Source organism: Hippichthys cyanospilos, chromosome 21 (genome assembly GCF_059441005.1).
Source record: "Hippichthys cyanospilos isolate Australia breed blue-spotted pipefish chromosome 21, RoL_Hcya_1.0, whole genome shotgun sequence".
NCBI classification, from domain to species: domain Eukaryota; kingdom Metazoa; phylum Chordata; class Actinopteri; order Syngnathiformes; family Syngnathidae; genus Hippichthys; species Hippichthys cyanospilos.
This window is the reverse complement of record NC_142389.1, coordinates 156,454-170,180: the sequence shown is the minus strand read 5'-3', so window position 1 is coordinate 170,180 and position 13,727 is coordinate 156,454. Positions and strand designations below refer to the sequence as shown.

Sequence of the window (13,727 nt, the reverse complement as noted above, 5' to 3'; positions counted from 1 at the left end):
TTCCATACCTTCCGTTTCCAACCAAAAAATGCCGCGCCATCCGTGGCCGTTTGTTTTTGTGCAAAAAAAAAAAACTTACTACACACGGTCAATTTTTTCTTTTGTCATTAAATGGTTAATTAGAGCGAAAATCGTTTTAAGGAAAAAGTTAACCTAACATGGCGATTTGCAGAAAAAATCATGGTAGATGTTGAAATTTAAAAAAAAAAACCTTACTGTACGGTGTTGTTTTTGCCTCGGAAAAAAAGCCATACGATACATGGTCAATATTCATGAAAAAAAAGCCTTACTAAAAAAAAAATAAAAACTGTAATATACATGGTCTCTTTTTTTTTTATCACCAACAACTTTTTCGACTAACTAAAAGGTTAGTTTTGGCAAAAAAATGACATTTTTTGAAAACAAGAAAAAGTTAACCAAACATGGTAATTTGCAAAATATAGGCTGACTATAAAGTGTCATTATTGCGAGAAAAAAAAATACGTTGTAAATTTTCGTGAAAAAAAGCCTTACTATACATGGTCGTTTCTTCTAGAAATAAAATAAAAGCCTTACTTTCCATGCTCATTTCTTTTTCGCCAACTAATTTTTCGCCTAACTATGGCGGGTTAGTTTTAGCCAATAACTACACTTTGGGGAGCCAAAAGAGCAACCCAAAAATAGGTGGCTCAAAAAAGGAAGTTAAGCAAAACCGGACGGGCGAAGCGTCCCCAGACAGGTGAAGCCGATCAAGCTAACGACCAGGCGGACGATAAAGGCGGGCGGCCGATCAAGGCGGGCCCGCAAACTTCTCCTTCTACGTCCGAAACTCAAGTCGCCGTCATTTTAGCCGCGAAGCGTTCTTTGAGACTCGCCGGATGCCAAACCGACAATTGAATGTGTTGGACGCGAAATGAGAAAAACGGAGCGGCTCAAGCCCGAGTCCGTTCGGGAGTCCGTTCGGGAGTCCGTCGGGAGTCCGTTCGGGAGCCCGTTCGGGACAGCGTCCGTTCTCCTCCCTTTCCTCGCAAAGACTTTGGGGACCCGCTCCAAGTCTTCCCGTTTCATTTCCCATCAGAAATCGCCGCGGACGCCCGCGCTGAAAATGGTCTCGGTCCGAGTTCCGTTTCGCTCTTCTTCAGCCGTTGCGGGTTAAAAAAAAAAGCGGCTTCCACGCACGCCGAGGCTCGCTGTTTTTTTCCTATTTTCCCCTAAATAATTTTATTTGACCGCTTCCACCGTTAAACGCGGCGGACCGATATGCGCCGCCCCGGCCCTAACCCTAACCCTAACCCCAGCCCTAACCCTAACCCTAACCCTAACCCTAACCCTAATATGGACCCCTAACCCTAGCACAGTAACCCTAACCCTAGGTTTAGGAGGCAACGGCTCTCGGTCGCCAAGACGCTTTCTCCTTTGCGCCGCTTTGGCAAACGCCTCGGCAAGGGAAGACACCACAGGCGTTCAACGTACAGAAAAAGCTCCTTTATGTAAGACTTTAAGGAAGGCTACACAAGTGAACCCGAGGCGGTGGAACCGGAGTTAGCAAACGCGCCGCGCGCTAGCTAGCTTCTCAGGCTAGCCGCTCCGCCTTTCAGAGATGTTCAAGACGCTCCGCGCGCTTTTAAGACTTGGGAGAAGGCCGGGATTATGGCTCCAAATGTTCACCTGGTGGCAAGTGACCACCGAGGTAACCTTGCCCAAGTGAAGTGAGGAGTTGGACAAAAATGGTGGAAAGGCCCTCAGGTACTGCGCCGCCGGACCCGACCGGGATCCGCGCGTCAGTGCGCAGGCGCTCGGCGTCTTACTAGGAATGTGCTCTACTGGCACTTATGGCCTTCCGTTCCGCCACTGTTAAAAAAAACAAACTTTCCACGACCCCGAAGACAGGCGAGCGAAGGAAGAGGACTCGCGACCCGAACGCCTGCTCGCTCGCGGCGCAACTTCGCTCCAAGCAGCGCCGCAACTAAATGTTACAAAGCGATGCGAAACTACGCGGGAGCAAACATGCCGCGGGTACGGCGGGCGAGACCATACGGGGGAAACAAAAGAAAACGGGACCAAACGTTACGGGTGTGCCGACAGCAGAAGGTCTTTTGCCCGGACGGCGACCGACGGGGCGCGGCGCTACGCAGACTTTAAGAATATCCTTCAAGAATATCCTTCGTACCGGCGGGCGACGCGTGCGTCGTAGCGTGACCGGTCCCGGCTCGCGGAAGGCCCGCCGGTCTAGCCGTAGCCGACGAGGAGCCGGGCGGCGTACCCCGGCCCCGCTAGCGGGCGGCGCCGCGGCACCTTGGCCAGGGCGCGCGGGGCAGCGCCAGCAGCAGGAAGAGGAGCCCGCCCGCAATCGAGACGGCGCCGGCGCAGCCCACGCACGACGCCGACCAGGAGAAGTTGTGGAGCAGCGGCACCGAGCGGTCGCTGGCCAGCAGGGAGAGCAGCGACTGCTGGAAGATCAGCAGGGACAGCAGCACCAGCGCACCTGGGGGAAGGGCCGGAAAGATGCAGCCGGGCCCCCCGCTAGCCCTCGCTCGGCCGCCGCGCTTACCGGACAGGACGAAGCAGACCGAGGCGGGCTTGAGGAAGAAGAGCGTTTCCTTGCTGAGCGCCGCGCCGATGCAGATTGCGCCCGTGGCCATCAGCGTCAGGCTCAGCAGCGACAACATGGCCGACGCCATGCCCAGGCCTGCCGCGGGCACACGCGTGATCCTCCGCGCCCCCGACCGCCGCGTCTCGGCCCGGGGATTTTACACCACTGACTTTTGTGCGTTCGCTTGCCGAACATGACGGCGTTCTCGCCCGTGGTGAAGAACTTGAAGTAGGTGCAGTTGGACTCTGAAAGGGAAGGCCGACGGTGGGACGGCGGCCCGAGCGCTGGAAAAGTAGGCGGGCGTACCTACCTCCGGGCAGCTCGGCGGGACCGCAGCTCTCCCTGTCGGGGTGGATGTCGCTCACCCGCAGCGTCTTGGTGCAAGCCTTCCACAGGCCCAAGTGCACTGCCGGGCACGTCTGCCGCACAGCGATTCGGGCTCACGGCCGCCCCGCCCCGACCCGACCCGCCCGCCCTCTCACCTGGTTGCCGTAGAAAGTCTTGGGCGGCGCCAGCTCCGCCCAAAACTCCGTGCCCACGCCCAGCACGGTCAGGATGACGCCCACCGCGGCCACGAAGGCGGCCAGCTTGATCTGGGGGCGGGCCGCAGTCGATGGGCGCCTGGCGGTTAGCGCCCCCCCCCCCCCCCCCCGCCTCGCGCCACGTACCTTGCCTTCCTGCGCCTCCGTCATGGCGCGCCGTCCGGCGCGGCGGCGCTTGTTGCCACCGAAGGTGGCGCGTCCGCTCATGAGGCCCGCCAGGCCGCCCGTGCCCAGGCCCCCCCCGGCTCCGGCCCCGCCGCCGCCCTGCCCCGCGCCTCCCACCGTGGGGCCGGCCGCCGGGCCCACCGCGCGGCCCTCCTCGTCCGTCACCAGGAAGGTGGACCACATCATCGGGCGAAGCGAGGAAAGTTGACTTTTGCTGACGGGGAGGGGTCAAAACGGTTTCAAAACAACACGCGAAAGAACAGCTGCGACTGACCGTGAAAAGGCGCTTTCTCAAAGCCGTCCGTGTGTCCGTCAAAGCATGCTGAGCAAATGGTAGGAATTGGCGAGCTCTGGTAAAAATCAAAACTACAAGTCCCGCCCCTCGAGGAGGACCGGCTCGGCAGGCGGGGGACGCTTCCTGCGGAATCAGAGCAAAAAAAAACAATCCTTGTGTGTAACAAGCGAACGGCAAGCAAATGCCGAGTCCCCGGAACGTCGCTTCCGCTTTGAAACCCGGGCCGGGATTTCAAATCGGGATTGAGCTATCGCCGCCGCAAGCCGCCCGCCCACGTTACGGCTTCAAACGCCGCTCTCCAAGTCAAGGCTCGCTCGGCATGCTTTCCATCTCGAAATCGGCCTTTCTAATGGGTGACCCCCCCCCCCCCGGGGTCGGCTAATTTGAGCCAGCTATGCGAGCGCAACGTCTCAAAGCGCTGAAATCGAAAGCGGCCTGGCTATTTTGGGAGCCCGCCCGCTCCCTCCGACTATTGCGGCTGAAGGAACAAGGAGAAAAACACGCGCGGATGTCGCGGATGGCGCGGCGCGTGAGCGTAACAGAGCTTTTGGGGTTCAGGCTTTCAAGCTTGTCAGCTTTTTGCTCGCTCCATTGACCTAAAGGCGGGAAGGCCGCTTAGCAGCGGGGCCGCCGCGCCGCGACCCGCGCCAGAAAGTACGGGCGACACTCCCGAAGGCGGCGGGCGGATCTACCCGATTGATTCGCAGACATTTCGAAGCGAGATTTTCGGTCAAGCGGTTCGTCAGGCGGAGATGTCTCCGCGACGGCGGCGGGAAAGGCTTCGCCCTACAGACTCCAACTTCGCCCGTCGCCGGTCAAGGTTAGGCTCAAAAGGTGATTTTGCGCAGCGGGGGTCGGACGAGCCCCGCCTTCCTTACGCTCGCTATTTCGAACGCCGCGCCGTCAAACGCAAACCGCCGAAGGAGCCCGCGGCGGCTTCCGACCGACCGACGGCCCCGACGCCCGCGATCCTTCCGGCGCCCTTGGGCCGGGGCGCGCGCGCACTTACCTGAGGCGGAAACCAGCGATTAGGGCGCCCGCAGCCGGCGCCGCCGACAAACACCCCGTGACATGTCGGGAGCCTCAAAATATCCCGGCGCTCGCTGGCTGGCTGGCTGGCCGGCTGGCCGGCCGGCGCGTCGGCTTCCTCCAAATATAGGCCAGAGGAAAGAAGCCCGCCTCGTGGGACCCGAGCTGACGGCGGTGAATGCCGCCAGCAATGCGCGCGCGCACACTCCCCGACGCACGCGGCCTCGTTTCCAATCGCCCAAACGCGCTCGAGACACATGTGACCGCACGTGCGGCCGACGGTTTCGCCCGCCGTACGGGCAGGTTTTTGTTATGTCCGGAGGCTCCCGTGCAAACGGACGCGGCGCGAGAGAGGCGAGTTCGCATCGTTTGGCCGTCGTCGCCCGCCGAAGCGCTCTCGCCTCACTTCGGTGAGATTTTGTCACCGACGGCGGAGGGGGCCGGCGGGACGGCCGACCGTACCGACGCCGGCGACTCCCGCCGCGTCGGCTAGTTTCGGGCGCCGGATAAAAGCTCGGCCTTTCTAAGGAAGAGGCCGAGCTCGGCTCGGGCCGCCGGCGCCCATCTCGGGATGGGACCGGGCCTTCGAACGGGAGTTTGAAAGGGCGATGGCGCGTTTGCACGTCGGAGCCGTGAAAAGCGCGGCGCGTCGGCGCCTCGACGGGCCGTTCGCAAACGCTTCCGGCGCGGCGCGCTTGAGGGCGAGCGAGCGCGGAGGAGAGCGAGGGATAAATTTATCCAGCTCAAGTCAGCAATCCTCCTCAAGCGGATCAGCGCGGCGCGGCCAGGACGGATTGAGCGGCGAGCCGCAAGCGAGCGGCAAGTTGCAAGCGGGCGCACTTTTGACGGAAGGCTAGCGGAAAAGGGGACGGGAGTTGCGCTCCCGCCGGCCGGGCTCTTCCGCCGGCGACGCCACGTGAGTCCGCTTTTTCTCATATCGCTTCTTCCGTTTGGGGCTTTTCGACGAGCTTCGGGAGACCCGCGCTCTCCGAAACGCCGGCGTTATAGCTGACCGCTCGCCCGACCCTGCAGATAAACCCTGTATATCTTGTTTAACCGAGGGCGGAAATGGGCGGAAATGGCCGGAAATGGGCGGAAATGGGCGGAAATGTCCGTGTCGTTCGAACAACCCCCCCCCAAAACCCAAAGAATATTTTCAGAGAAAAAGGGCCGGAAACAGAAACATTTACCCCGGTGAAGGGAACGGTCCGAACCGCACCGAGAAGGAACACCTTATCATCGAGCCTCACTTTCGCACTCGTCATCGGCGGGCCGCCGTCGCACACAAACCTATTTTTGCGCGCGCCGCCCCAAAATCCGAGCGGGCGGTCGAAAGACTGGCATCCCTGACGTTTCGCAAAGGATGCGCAGTTCCACGGACGGCTCGGGATCGGAATTGAGAAAAGAACGCTCGGACGGATGCTTGGGGGTGGGCAGGAATACCGCTCGAGTTATCGATCGATTCGACGGAACGCACGGGGGAGCAAACGGCTGTTTGCGCGGAGAGGACGACGGACGGAATGACGGTCGCGGGAATGTACGGAAGCTAGGACGGAAGCTTCGGAGTAGCGTTAGGGTTAGGGTTAAGGATTTGACGCGCGTGATAGGGAGGCTCGGGTGGACGGAACCCTGCCGGGTTCCCGGACAAAAGATGAAGTGACGGAGAGTTTCTCACATGGGTGAAAGATGAACCATCTAATAGACGTACCGATAGAAAATTGATGAGTTGACAGAACGGATGGATAGAAAACGCTTTAGCCGGACGTGCGGATGGATTACAGGAAGCTTCTAGGGAGGGTCGGCGATCAACGAACGGATGGTTAGTACCCGGGGTGTTTAGTTGGGTCGATGGACAGATCTGTGGGCGGCGGGATGGCTCGGCGACAGACGGCGATCCGCTACGATGGTTCGACGAAGGGTGGGAATCCGTCGACGAAGGGCGGGAATCCGTCCGAGGCCAAGCGGGACGCCGGATCGAGACCGGAGCCAATTGCCAAGTTGCGGCACGCTCGGCATCACGTCCGCTAAGTCCGAGCCGACGCGTGAGACGGCGGGGCCGGCCGTCAGCTCAGCGGCCCGGGCGCCTCGTAAAAAGGCCCTCGGGGGTCGGGGCCGTTTGCCGCGCTAGCCGTCGGCCTCGTCCGCCCCGCCCCTCGCCAACGGCGACGCCTTCTGTACGCGACGGGCGGTGGGCCCCGTTTTGTAGGGGGTCTCTACAGGGGTACTATCTGACTCGCGAGGGTCCCGGCCGACATCTTTGCAGCCTCGCCTCGGTCGAGTCGTTGCTTTCTCGGGTTTCGAGACATGATACCGCACCGTAACGCAGTGCGCGCACGATGAAAAGACTGAGGAAGAGCTGGACGCAGACGCGGCAGCATGTGGAGGATAGCTAAGGGGCGCGCTTGGCTCACGAGGCCGCTCCCCTCTCACTGCCAGAGACAAGGGCCGCGTCAAACCACGTGATTGCTCTGGGGTTGCGAGAGTTCACCGCCGCCGCCTTTCGAAATCCCGCTCGAGTTTTCCGATCACCGAAGGGCAAACGTCGATGTCGGCGGCGCGGCGGTTCCTGAAGCGCGCCTAAATATGCTATCCTGTGGTGTGCGCGCAGGCGATCGTGCAGAGTCCCGGCGCTGCGATTCGATGGTCGGAGGCCAAACTTAAACGGATTAAGCCTCGGCTGCCCAACACAGGACGTCCTCCGGGCCAAGTCCCATCACCTGGCTGGACGGGGGCCAAAGGTTTGTTCCGGGCGCGGCGGAAGGATGCCTCAAGACCCGTGCTGAGCGCCGCGCCACACCCGACCGGTTAGCGGAACGCCGGAGGTTTCCGGTTGGACCTCCCCGGAACGGATGTCGGCGTTTTGCGAGAGGCGGTCCGGTCGGCAAGTGTCCCCTCGTCACGCTCGGCCCCGACGTCTTCGAATGTAGCGCGGACGGTCCATGGTGTTGTTTCCCGCAAAGATAAAACCTCGCCGGCGGGACCTTGAGCCGGAGCGCGGAGGAATCATCCGGGTCGGCGTCAAACATGGCGAGAGTCGTCGGGCGTCCGGGTCCGGACGCTTGGCGGGCGAGGCCGCCGGGCGGCGCCAGCTCCGCCGCCTTCCTCGCCTTGCGGTGGATAGTAGCCTGCTACTTCCTGTCCCGCTCTGAAGCTTGGGCGAGCTCGCTCGGCACGGAGCACGACTACGGCGGCGGCCCCAGATTCGTCTGCGTCCCCATCCCGCCGGAAGCGGACCCCGGCTGCTACTCTCCGCCGAGCGCGCACCGCCGGCCCGGCGCCAACGGCCACGGGGGCAGGGTCCTGATCTCGGACGAGGCCAAAGCCACCATCTTGCACCTCCGCGAGAGTCTGGTCAGGCAGAAGGAGACCATCCTGGACCAGCGGGAGACCATCAGAGAGCTCACCGCCAAGCTCGCTGTATGCGAGGGCTTTGGCGGTCACCATAGCAACGGCCATCACGACAACCACCACGGCAACCACCACGACGACCACCGCGGAAATCACCGGGACGGCCACCCGTCGCACCACGCGTCCTATCTGGGCGGCGATCGCCACTCCTCCCATGGCGTCCGCCGCTCGGACTCCCATCGCTGGGAGTCGCACGGCAAGCACGGCTCGTTCTCGCCGGAGCAGACGGGCAAGACCCTGCAGACGCTGAAGGAACGTCTGGAGAACTTGCAGGTAAGTGACGGCGAGACGCGGCTCGCCTTACAAACGCCGCAAGACCTGAAAAAGTGGCCTTCCCTTCTCAAAATTTGGGTCGCAGGCGGGTGAGACGCGGCCCCGTTTCTCAGGGCCAAATTGGGTAGCGTGCAAACGATCGTGAGGCTCGCCCGCCCTTTACGGAGGAGCGGACCGCAAAGTTCGGCCGTCACCCAAAGCAGCCGAGGTCTCCGGGCTCCTTGCCATCGAGCCGCACTGACGTGTCGACTTCCGGCTCAAAGTGGGAAAAGGCCGACCGGAAAGGCTCTCGGGACAATTACGACGCGTCGGCGCCGTTCGGCCAGATCGGCCGCCCGACCTCTTCTCGAGCTCCCCTTGAGGAAGTGGGCTCGGGCGGGCCCGATTATCCGAGGGCGCCCGAGGGCGAGGGGCAAACTGGAAGCCGAGCCGGGATTGGCTCCCGACTACCTCCCTCTTCTAACGCGCCGCCGTCCTCCCCGAGGGCCGCGAGCCTGCGTCCCGGCCAATTAGCTTAATCCCGCCCGACGAGGCTATTAATCGCGGCGCGCGCTGGCAAGGGGCAAAGCCGGATTTTCAGGTGAGGAAAAGGAGGGTGAGCCGGGGAGGGGCCTCCCTTTCCTCTACCCGCTCTTTTCACCACCGTCAGGGGGAAGCGGAGCCTATCGCCGTCGACTCCGGGCACCGGGCGGCCTCGAGCGGTCACCGCTAGACCGGCCGGCGTTGGCACCTTTTTGGACAATCTCAAGATTTCGATCGGCCCGGCTCGGTCGGGGACGTAGGAAAGCGGATGCGAACCTCCGTCCCGGCGGGGAAGGAGAGTAGCGTTCCAACCGAAGCTTTCTTTTTTATTTCAATTTTGTCCGCAACCGGTTTCAAAACTGGACCCGCCGACAGATGAAGTGCCGCGTCCGTACGCCGATATTCTAACTGCGTGTCATGTAGGAGCGTCGGTCCAAATCCAAAAGCTCAGAAATGCGCGGCAGAGAACTTAACTACGCGACGGAAGTCTTCTTCCCAAATCCTTCTCAAACTCCGAGTCGACTTCTTCATCTCGGAATGTTTGTATGCGCAGGCGAGGAATTCCTCCAGTTCCTACTCCAGCTCCCTGAAAGAACTCCTCCAGCGCAAGATCAACGCCCTGGAGGAGCAGCTGCGCAGCTACTACAGGGAACGCCATGACGACCACCACGACGACCGCGACCGCGACGACCACGACCACGACCGGCACGACGAGGACCGCCACCACGAGGACCGCCACCACGAGGACCGCCACCACGATGACCGCCACCACGATGACCGCCACCACGACGACCGCCACTACGACGACCGCCACCGTGACGACCGACACCACGACGACCACCACGACGACCGCCGCTACGACGACCGCCACCGTGACGGCCGACACCGCGACGACCACCGCAACTACCACGACGACCACCACCACGACGACCACCGCCACCACGACGACCACCACCACGACGACCACCGCCACCACGACGACCACCACCACGACGACCACCGCCGCGACGACCGCCGCCGCGACGACCGCCCTCGCGACGACCACCCCACCGATCATCACTATGACCTCCACGCGCGCCATCACGCTCCTCACTACGATCACGAGTGGCACGCCGGAAGTCGCCATTACGCCGACCGTCGCGACGGCGATCGCGACGACGCCGTTCACGACGACGTCCGCCACGATCTTCGCCGCGATGACCTCCCTCGCCGACTTCCTTTCGCCGGCAAAGACGCGGGTTCGCGCAACGCCGGGCACGGCAAACTGGAATCCGTCCTGAGCCGGTTGCGCCAGGGCCACGCTGAGCACGGTTAGCATGTCGGCATCACACGCGCGCACTCGCTCACGCGCGCCCCCACCGGAGGACGGGTCGTCTTCTGACCGGAAATAGCGCCGTAACCCAATCCGTTTGTCGGAGTTAAGTTCTGGATGCGCAACGGCACGCCGACACACGAGTTTAATTCGGTACGTGACGCGGCCGAGCGAGTGACACCAGGAGCCCGCCGAGTTTGAGCGCCGTCTCTCCTTTCACAGCTCGTCATTTATAGCTAATTCGAGAAGGGGCTGAAAGCGAACGGCCCGGCCGGGCGCCTTGGTTACGGCGAGCGCGGGCCTAGTCCGTCTCGCGACCAGAAAAAAAAAAAAAGCCGCCACGCTCAATTTGGAGGCTGGAGGGGCCCCCGTCCGTATTTCGGCCGCCGCCGGTAGCTGGGGCGGGAGCAAAGTGGCGAGGTAAGCGGCGGGGAGGATCGCGGCCCGTTCGGCGCAAATTCTTTCACGTCGGCGACGGCTCGTCCCCCCCGGCGAAACGCGCGCGAGCTGAACGCGAACCCCCGGTGTCAGCAGGAGGCCCCGACAAGCCCGAGAGCCCCGGCGCCTTCCTGCTGGACTTTCCCACGAGGACCGATCACATGTACGGCAGGATGACGCGCTCCCCGGCGACCGAGCTCTTCGCCTTCACGCTCTGCCTGCGCCTGAAGGCGGGCCCCGGCCCCGGGGCGGGGACGCCCTTCTCCTACGCCGTGCCCGGCCAGGCCAACGAGCTGGCGCTCGTCGAGTGGGGCGCACACCCCATGGAGCTGCTGGTCCTCGACGAGGTGGGCGCCCGCCGGCTGGCCCAACGCTCCGTCGCGCAAAATCCCGGGGAGAAATTTCTCCCTGACTTTTCTCCTTCTGAATTCGCGCGACCTTATCTGCTCATTCGACGGAAGGACCGGCGATTTTGGGATTATCCGGGACTGTTTATTTGCTAATCCTTAATTCCGAACGGCGCGGGTCGATCTATTCAGCAAACGTAAGGTGGGCACGACGCCGGACGTTTTTTCTTTCTTTCCCGCCGCCCGGGCGTCCGGTGCGTGCGGCCAACAAACGAATGGACGGATCAGTCCTTTGGAGCCTAATTGATTGGCCTAAGTGTTTGTCAAGGGCGCCACCCCGGCCCCGAGCTTGCCCGACAACAACGACGACACGCACGCGCGCCCCTCCCTCCCTCCCTCCCTCCCTCCCTCCCGCGGGAACATTGGACTCGAAGCGGCCTGGATAATCCTAGCCTTCAATACCGCCGGCCTGCAAAAGACCCGAGCGGAAACACTCAATTGGTTTCGAAGCATTTCCAAGCCTGGGCACGGGAGCTAACGGAACGCCGGCAAATACCGAGAATCGGGCGAAGAATACGAAGAAATGAGCAAACCTCAAGGCGCGCTCCCAACGACGCGAATAAGAAGATGCGGGCAATGTGGCGAGCGACGGCGCGGCGCCCTAAAACGCCGGAACGAAAGCCGATAAAAAAACAATTTTTGTCGTCACGGAGCGAGTGAGTTCGCCGCACGACGGCTAATGCTACGCACGTACGGCACCGGGTGCCAAATTTCGCCAACTTCCGAAAGCAAACGCGACGCCGGCCGGAAGCGATATGGCGCGCCAATCAAGACCTTACAAGCGAACGGTAAGCGAGCCTCAGGCCGATAATCACGGCGACGCCGATGGGCACGCGTCAAGAAGAGCGCTGACGTTTTTGCCGAGCCGACGCGGAACAAAGGGTTAACGGAGACGTCCCTCTTTGCGGCAGGCGGCCACGCTGCCCGTCGCGGTGAGCGACGGGAAGTGGCACCACCTGTGCGTGACGTGGGCCACGCGGGACGGCGCGTGGGAGGTGTACCAGGACGGGGCCAGGAAAGGATGGGGCCAGAACCTGGCGGCCTGGCGCGCCATCAAACCCGGAGGGATGTTTCTTCTCGGACAAGAGCAGGTGAGCGGTCGCGCCGCGCCCCCCGTAGCAAGATATACGCTGCCGCGCTAGCTAAAATCAAAGGGGGGGGAGGTGTGGCGCGGGTGACACGCACGGCTCTCTCTGCGCAGGACGCCTCGGGCGGCCCCTTCGACGTGACGCGCTCCTTCGCGGGCCAACTGGCGGACGTGCACGTGTGGTCGCGGGTGCTGACCCCGTCCGAGATCTACGGGCAGGCCACGTGCGGCGCCCGCCAGCCGGGCGACGTGGCGGCGTGGGAGCGGGAGGCGGTGGAGCTCCGCGGGGGCCTGAGCCGCGTCCCCTTCCGGGCCTGCCACTGACGCCCGCCCCGCCCCGCCTCGCGGACGCCTCCCTCAACCCACCCCTTCGGGCGGATCCGCCGGGGCAAAAGCGCACGTTGGCCAGGCCCGTTCGGGATCCCGGCCGCAAACTCGGCGCCCCGACTCGCGGAGCTAACCGGGAGGAAGCTAGCTCGCCCGAGCCCCGGCGGAACCCTCGGCTCGGAAAGGCCGGCTTTCTCCCGGCCTGACCCGGGCCTCCGCCGGACGGGGTCTCCGGGCTCTTTTTCCCGCCCGCTCGCCGGGACGCTTCGTGCCAACCCTAACCCCAACCCGGCGCCGGATTTTCCATGGCACGCGCGAGGGCCAACCCCGACCCCGACCCCTTGGGCGGGATTTTTGTGTGCCCCCGCGACCCCGGCCTAATTCCCAGCTGCCGCCCCACGCACGGCCGGGGTGAAAGATCGCCTGTCGATCTGTTAACTGGTTTTAACCGCGCTCGAGACTTTTTCTACCGCGACGGAGATGCTGGCCAAGTACGATTCGGGGAACTTTAATCGCCGGGCCGGTTCACCGACGCAATTCTGCTGGTTTTTGCCCTTTATTTTCCCCCCCGAACAAAACGAGGCCCGTTAAACTCCCGAACTTTCCTCCGTTCGGATCGTCGGCATCAAGAAGGGGCCAAGAAAGAAAAAAAATCCATTGCTTTGGCTTATAGAGGGAACATAATCGTATGTACTTGAGGGCTTCCTTCAAGGGGAAGAACAAACGAGCAAACTAAGAAAATTGGGAGGAAATGACAAAGCTGGGACAGCCAGGAGTTCTTCAAACCGGCGGCCGTGGCGGCCGCGTTTGTAATCACGGAGAGGAGAGCAGTGACCGGCCGTAAACGCCGTTGTTGTTTTGCTCGTGAGGTGAATAGAGGACCAAAGCGCAGACCTGTGAAAATACGCCTTCTTGTTTGGTTTCACAAAAGGCCACGCGCCAGAAAAAGGACTCACCGGCTCCTCGCCTTGATATTTCTGCCCGTAAAAATCAAATCCAATTCGGGGTGACGAGTTCACGCCGCCGGAGCCGCACGGTCGTGTGGGGAAAGTCCATTTTAGCAGAGCTTACTTTGACATCGCCGCAAGATTTAGAAGCTTTTACGTCGAAAGGAATAAATGACACGGTTACAAATGTCAAAAACTTGCAAATGAATGAGTTCTTGCGCAATCGGACCTTTTCGAGTATGACGGTAGGCCTAGTTACGATGAAATGATATCACATGGGGGGGGGCTGCTACGGACAACGCAACGGAAATGCGGCGCCTCCTGCCGTCCGTTATGAAAAACGCTCCGAATCTCAGCGCGAAGAGCCGACGCCTTTGTATTGTAGTCGATGGAGTTTGCGCCG

General features: G+C 61.7%; 2 protein-coding genes across 6 annotated transcripts; one reads left to right on the top strand and one right to left on the bottom strand.

Annotated features, from left to right (window-relative positions):
* Nucleotides 1–1,449: 1,449 nt before the first annotated feature.
* LOC148405912 (voltage-dependent calcium channel gamma-6 subunit-like) lies at nt 1,450–7,180 on the bottom strand. 4 transcript variants are annotated; one of them, XM_088405697.1, is made up of 8 exons: nt 4,584–7,180; nt 3,554–3,697; nt 3,241–3,493; nt 3,055–3,165; nt 2,883–2,991; nt 2,743–2,817; nt 2,531–2,668; nt 1,450–2,464 (listed from the first exon to the last, which is right to left on the bottom strand). In XM_088405697.1, exons 1-8 carry the CDS (start codon nt 4,860–4,862, stop codon nt 2,209–2,211), a joined length of 1,365 nt encoding a protein of 454 aa, XP_088261823.1. In that variant the 5' UTR covers nt 4,863–7,180; the 3' UTR covers nt 1,450–2,208. The 4 variants fall into 4 exon arrangements, with proteins under 4 accessions (XP_088261823.1, XP_088261822.1, XP_088261826.1 ...); XM_088405696.1 differs by having other exon boundaries at nt 3,241–3,697; XM_088405700.1 differs by lacking the exon at nt 4,584–7,180 and having other exon boundaries at nt 3,554–3,859.
* LOC148405911 (uncharacterized) lies at nt 5,374–13,520 on the top strand. Of its 2 annotated transcripts, XR_015864071.1 has the most exons (7): nt 5,374–5,519; nt 7,212–8,284; nt 9,360–10,116; nt 10,653–10,903; nt 11,875–12,054; nt 12,165–12,444; nt 12,548–13,520. XR_015864071.1 is itself a non-coding variant. In XM_088405689.1 (6 exons), exons 2-6 carry the CDS (start codon nt 7,628–7,630, stop codon nt 12,372–12,374), a joined length of 2,055 nt encoding a protein of 684 aa, XP_088261815.1. In that variant the 5' UTR covers nt 5,374–5,519; nt 7,212–7,627; the 3' UTR covers nt 12,375–13,520. The 2 variants fall into 2 exon arrangements, 1 of the variants encoding a protein (XP_088261815.1); XM_088405689.1 differs by having other exon boundaries at nt 12,165–13,520.
* Nucleotides 13,521–13,727: the final 207 nt, after the last annotated feature.

Coding starts and splice junctions, on each gene's coding strand:
- LOC148405911 (XM_088405689.1), top strand. CDS start 7,628: ATGGCGAGAGTCGTCGGGCGTCCGGGTCCGGACGCTTGGCGGGCGAGG. Junction 8,285..9,359: donor AACGTCTGGAGAACTTGCAG/GTAAGTGACGGC, acceptor TTGTATGCGCAG/GCGAGGAATTCCTCCAGTTC. Junction 10,904..11,874: donor AGCTGCTGGTCCTCGACGAG/GTGGGCGCCCGC, acceptor TCTTTGCGGCAG/GCGGCCACGCTGCCCGTCGC.
- LOC148405912 (XM_088405696.1), bottom strand. CDS start 4,862: ATGTGTCTCGAGCGCGTTTGGGCGATTGGAAACGAGGCCGCGTGCGTC. Junction 3,698..4,583: donor ATCGCTGGTTTCCGCCTCAG/GTAAGTGCGCGC, acceptor CTGATTCCGCAG/GAAGCGTCCCCCGCCTGCCG. Junction 2,818..2,882: donor TCCCGCCGAGCTGCCCGGAG/GTAGGTACGCCC, acceptor CTTCCCTTTCAG/AGTCCAACTGCACCTACTTC.